At 45.6% G+C, this 5,813-nt stretch overlaps 1 protein-coding gene across 1 annotated transcript in view; it reads left to right on the forward strand.

Moving 5' to 3' along the window:
* Positions 1–5,813, forward strand: part of ddx61 (DEAD (Asp-Glu-Ala-Asp) box helicase 61) — a 6,954-nt gene extending 1,141 nt beyond the window's left edge. The window contains exons 2-13 of the mRNA XM_014025649.1: positions 354–1,279; positions 1,349–1,453; positions 2,416–2,545; positions 2,632–2,778; positions 3,324–3,418; positions 3,496–3,618; positions 3,713–3,841; positions 3,922–4,038; positions 4,268–4,331; positions 4,921–5,022; positions 5,107–5,326; positions 5,410–5,813. Of these exons, the coding sequence (XP_013881103.1) occupies positions 1,031–1,279; positions 1,349–1,453; positions 2,416–2,545; positions 2,632–2,778; positions 3,324–3,418; positions 3,496–3,618; positions 3,713–3,841; positions 3,922–4,038; positions 4,268–4,331; positions 4,921–5,022; positions 5,107–5,321 (1,476 nt within the window). The 5' untranslated portion in view covers positions 354–1,030 and the 3' untranslated portion in view covers positions 5,322–5,326; positions 5,410–5,813. The remainder of the gene's footprint in view (positions 1–353; positions 1,280–1,348; positions 1,454–2,415; positions 2,546–2,631; positions 2,779–3,323; positions 3,419–3,495; positions 3,619–3,712; positions 3,842–3,921; positions 4,039–4,267; positions 4,332–4,920; positions 5,023–5,106; positions 5,327–5,409) is intronic.

The following is a 5,813-nucleotide window of genomic DNA, read 5'->3' on the forward strand; positions in this document are numbered from 1 at the left end:
AATCAAAACATTATATTTGCCTTTTTCTCCATTTACAACTTTTGGACTTAATCCTGGTTTCGATGTGACGGCTCACATATCTGTAAAACCACAGCAGCTGTTTTATTACTTAAATCTCCCAAGTGTTGCTTTATTTTGATACCAGGATTATTTAAGTAGAGTTTGTAAAAGCTGAGAAACTCAGTTTCATTTCAGCATGAACAAAAACTTGAAGAAAACCCTTTGATTAGAGATTAAAGGAACAAACAGGTGAARTCTGTTGCAGCTGATCTGTGTTTAACGCAGGTTTAAAACGTGATTCTTGTGTCTGTTTTGTGTTTTTGACTCTGAGTTGTGTTTTGTTGCARGGGAAGTTGTGTGGAGTCGGTGACGGCCGAGCGGAACACGCWGGTGGAGGAGGGTGAACACCTGCAGCTCTCACACTGAAGACTCAACAAGGGCGGACCTGATAAGCCCTCGTTGGGTCTTTTCTTATCGTTTTGTTTTCCTCACATGAAGCAACAAACGGTCTCTGTGGAGCTAAAGGGACGGCAGGATTCTGGGGAAGAACTTGTACAAATCAACCTTTGTTTTTTGTTGTTTTTGTTTCTCAGGAGCAGAGAAGCAGCAGCTCCAGACTCTGAGTTATAAACTGATTTCTTGTGAAGGAGCTGCAGATTGCCTTAGTTGTTCTGTTTCAGGACCTGACCCACTTCGACGCTCGTTCACCTATAATTTTCTATAAGCTGAACGAGTTTATTCTGCTATGAAGGCAGATTTCTCTTCATTTTGAAGAGCTCTTGTATAAAAACGTGTTTTTTGTTGTTTTGTGCATCAGTCACTCTTGTTGAAGAGGGCTGTAGTGCACGTACACGTGCGTGTTTATATGTAAATACAATCGATTTGAAAAGCTTTGGACACAAAATATTAACGCTTTATCAAACTTTTTTTTAAACTTTTGAAGATATTTTTAAAGAGTTAAAAATCTAAGAAGCAACAATAATTTCTCGGAGGACTGAGAAACAGAAAATTTGTACAAAATCAAATAAAAATGGCRACGACCCGGACAGAGAGCGTGGGCCCGCTGGTTCTGGGACTGAACAAGCAGAACGGGCAGCTCAGAGGACTCAACAGGCCCGCTTCGGTCCCAGCCCCGCCCACGGCTCCGGGGAAGAGTCTGGGCGCTCTGCAGAAACCCGGCGGCGCCAACCAGGACGGCGGCGGCGGCGGCATCAAGTTCGGAGACGACTGGAAGAAGAGCCTCCAGCTCCCGCCGAAGGACAACAGGGTCAAAACCTCGGTGAGTCTCCGTCCACTTCCTGTTAGCTTCAGATGTCCTCTGTCCTCTGAGTGAACGCTGTCTCCGCAGGACGTCACGTCCACCAAGGGCAACGAGTTTGAAGATTACTGTCTGAAGAGGGAGCTGCTGATGGGCATCTTTGAGATGGGCTGGGAGAAACCCTCCCCCATCCAGGTGGGCTCGCTTTCATTTCCTGTCTTCATAACGAGTCAGAACAAAACTATGAACAGTTAATATCTTACCTGTCGTAGATGACTGCTTAAACCACCTCCCTAATGATTCTGACGAGCAAACGGCTAGTCTGAGCTCCTAATTAACCAGAACTCTTAAGATGTGGCTGCAGTAGCAGCTAGTTGTAGCACTTCCWGTGAAGGTAATGTTTTGTTTTTTATTTACAACACAATAAAACACTAAAAACAAACGTAGACAATTGTGCAACATTTCTTAACAAAGCAAAGAACCAAAACAAACAAAAAGGTACAGAGAAAGAAGTGAAATAAATAAATAAACTGAGCTGTAAAGTAAAACAAAATGTGATTGGTCTTAATATTAGTCAAAATACCGATGTTTGAGGATTGGTAATTAATAAATATAGGGTAATGTACACAAAATTTATTAAATTTAAAAAATAATAATAAATAAAAGTTTTTAAAAAATGAATCAGCTGCTTAAGGGGGTAAATAAATAAATATATATTAATCAAATACAAGAAAAAAATCTATTAAATGCACAATGTAAAATGAAAACATGAGTGATAATGTAAATAGGTAATAAATAAGTAAAGTTTTATTTATAGTAAGGATTTATAGGAAAGGGGGAGGGGGCAGTTAAGAAACATCCATTCAAGAAGACAAACAAGACAAACATGGGGGAACAGGTGGAACCGGTCATGTAACAAACACAGTTGTTACCTTTAAATATAAATATATAAAGATTATATCAAAAATAATACAAAAAGGGGGATTTAAAAAAAGGTGGAATTTTAAAAGATGAGTAAATTTACGACAACAAGACTAGCCTTAAGCTCATCGATCCGGGCAGGCCCAGTGACCCGGTTCKTCTAAAGTTTGGTACCAGGTGGACCCGTGTTGAACATCAGAGTTAAAGTTCTAACAGATGTTCTGRTGGGTCCTCAGGAGGAGAGCATCCCCATCGCGCTGTCCGGGCGGGACATTCTGGCTCGAGCCAAGAACGGGACGGGGAAGAGCGGCGCCTACCTGATCCCGCTGCTGGAGAGGATCGACCTGAAGAAGGACCACATCCAGGGTGGGTTCCTGTCAGGTCCAGGTTCTGATGGAACCTGCGGTTCTTCTCTGACCTCCTCCTCCGTCTGTCTGTCTGTCTCCTCACAGCCATGGTCATGGTGCCAACACGTGAGCTGGCGCTGCAGGTGAGTCAGATCTGCATCCAGATCAGCAAACACCTGGGAGGAGTCAAAGTCATGGCGACCACCGGCGGCACCAACCTGMGGGACGACATCATGCGCCTGGACGAGACCGGTAAGAGTCTACGACCAAAAACTGACAACGGAAATAACTGTGACTCAAAAACAGCTGCTGGAAAGAAAAAAAWTATTTTATCTTTCAGCAAAAACAAGTTAAACATGTAAATTATTCTAAACAAATACCTGAAACTTCAGCTGCTTAGACAAGAGCCGATTTTAAACCAGACTGTTTTCAGCTGATTAATGATTAAAGTTTTGTTTTCAGCTGATTAATGCTTAAAATTTTGTTTTCAGCTAAGCATGAGTCAGCAGGTTTTATTTATATTTATTTGGTTCTGYTGTTTGTAAAGTCACGTTCAGATCCCGATGAGCCGACATTGACTAGCTTTTAGCCTCGTTAGCAAGCATCTGCTAACTCTTGTAGCTTGTTGCTAATGTTAGCTTTAAATGTGATAAAAGTTTAAACCCTGATGATTTTCTTGAACGTCTAAAAGTTTGGGTACAGAGCACACCTGAGTGAGGGGGCGGGGCACACCTGAGTGAGGGGGCGGGGCTGTGATGTCATAAACAGGTGCTCAGCTCCTGTGTTTGTGTTGTCAGTGCACGTGGTCATCGCCACCCCCGGTCGTATTCTGGACTTAATAAAAAAGGGCGTGGCCAAAGTGGACAGAGTCCAGATGATGGTGATGGATGAGGTAAGTGTTTGTTGTTTGTTTGTTGTTGTTGTTGTTGTTTGTCATGTTGGTGAACAGTTTGTTTCTCCTCTCTCCAGGCCGATAAGCTGCTCTCTCAGGACTTCGTGGTCCTCATCGAGGACATCATCAGCTTCCTGGCCAAGAACCGGCAGATCCTGCTCTACTCGGCCACCTTCCCCATCAGCGTTCAGAAGTTCATGGTGAGTGGCTCTGGCTCCGCCTCCTGGACCCGTGGACTCCTGTAGACCTGGACCCTGTCAGGTTTTGGGTCTGAGCCGTTGTTTGTGTCTGCAGGTGAAGCACCTTCAGAAACCGTACGAGATCAACCTGATGGAGGAGCTGACTCTGAAGGGCATCACTCAGTTCTACGCCTACGTGACGGAGCGGCAGAAGGTGCACTGCCTCAACACGCTCTTCTCCAGGGTAAGCTTCATCTTCAGGGTCCTCCTGGAGGAGGAGGAGGAGGAGGAGGAGCTAACGTTGACACCTCTTTCTGTTCACAGCTTCAAATCAACCAGTCCATCATCTTCTGTAACTCCACCCAGAGGGTGGAGCTTCTGGCCAAAAAGATCACTCAGCTGGGTTACTCCTGCTTCTACATCCACGCCAAGATGATGCAGGTGAGACCTGGCCTGGTTCTGACCCGTTCACTGGTTCGTACCCAGCAGAACATCCTTAACCTGTAAACTACATGTCTGCACCCCCATACCTTCAGAGAGGCAGGCCTCTGGGATGAAAACAGGAGCAGATAACTCTGAGCCGTTTGGATAAATCAGTTTTCACATTTATCTGTTATTTTTAAAAACATTTCCTGTTTGTTTGTTTGTTTGTTTTTATGTTTGTTTGTAGGAATACAGAAACCGAGTGTTTCACGACTTCAGAAACGGACTCTGCAGAAACCTGGTCTGCACCGGTGAGTTCTACGCTTTCATGTTTGAATTTATACTTCGTTGTTGTTGTTGTTTGTTTATAATAAAAAAACAAAATAATTCATATTTGTTTGACTTCCAGAAGTAGCCGAAAGTGGTGAAATAATAATAGCTTAAAGAAGTGCAATGCTAGCTAAGAGTAGCCAAATGCTAGCCTAGGGATACACCGGTATAAATGTTTTTTGCCAATATTGTTGTTGTTGTTGTTGTTGTTATTGTTATTGCTGTTATGGCCAATAATCAATATTTACAGATGTAGGACAAACTTTTTTTGATACTGTAAAAAACAAGCAGCCACTGACGTGACTCTAGTTATTCTGGCTGTTCAGCGTCACCGTCCTGATCAGATACCACTCAACCAAACATCTCCCCTCAATATCTGCCGATACTACAAACGTCCATGTTGGTCCATAAAGTGTCTGAGGGGTAACATGCAGAGAATGAGGAGTGGGCTGAGCACTGAGCCTTGAGGGACACCATGAGTGACAGGAGCTGTGTGATCTGCAGTGATTGACTGAGACGTGGTAACGATCAGAGAGGATGGACACTGATGTCTGCTTTTGTTTCCTGCAGATCTTTTCACCAGAGGAATCGACATCCAGGCCGTGAACGTGGTCATCAACTTCGACTTCCCTAAAAACGCAGAAACGTACCTCCATCGGATCGGACGCTCAGGTTGGTGTGACTCCGGAGGAGCGGTTCTTCTGCTAGCCTTGTTGTCACGGCTAACGTTATGTTCCAACCCCCCTSGGTCCTCAGGGAGGTTCGGTCACCTGGGTCTGGCCATAAACCTGATCACGTCGGAGGACCGCTTCAACCTGAAGGCCATCGAGGAGCAGCTGGTGACCGACATCAAGCCCATCCCTGGCAGCATCGATAAGAGCCTCTACGTGGCCGAGTTCCACTCCGCCGGAGACGACTGTGAGGTGGAGGAAGTGGAGGAGAAGCCAGAGCCCCGACAGCACAGCACCTAGACCAGGTGAGTCCCCAGAACCAGAACCTGAACCTGGTTCTTCATAAGTGGATCAAATCTGGTTCTAATCAGTGTTCTCCTGCCTGCAGAGCGCCGCCTCACTCCGGGCTTTTTGCACAAACATCAGCGTCTGTCAGCCGGATCTCCTGCCTCTTCTGTTTATTATTGTTCTGCACCAAAAACCCACACTGGACCGGGTCAGAACCGTTTCCCCCTGCAGCAGCCGCCTCGGCCTGTTTCTGACGTTCCACACACACACACACACACACACACACACACACACCAGCCTTGGTTCTGTCCGCTCACACTGCTGTCGTCACTTAAGTGCCTTACTCACCCCCACAAACGTGCACACACCCACCGCCCCACGTGCACACACCCGTTCACCCCCCTGCTGCGGCAGGACAAGCACAACGTTTGATCTTCACCGCTGTTATGCAACACACACACACACACACACACACACACACACACACACACACACACACACACA

Source organism: Austrofundulus limnaeus, unplaced genomic scaffold, assembly GCF_001266775.1.
Source record: "Austrofundulus limnaeus strain Quisiro unplaced genomic scaffold, Austrofundulus_limnaeus-1.0 Scaffold490, whole genome shotgun sequence".
In the NCBI taxonomy this organism is placed as follows: domain Eukaryota; kingdom Metazoa; phylum Chordata; class Actinopteri; order Cyprinodontiformes; family Rivulidae; genus Austrofundulus; species Austrofundulus limnaeus.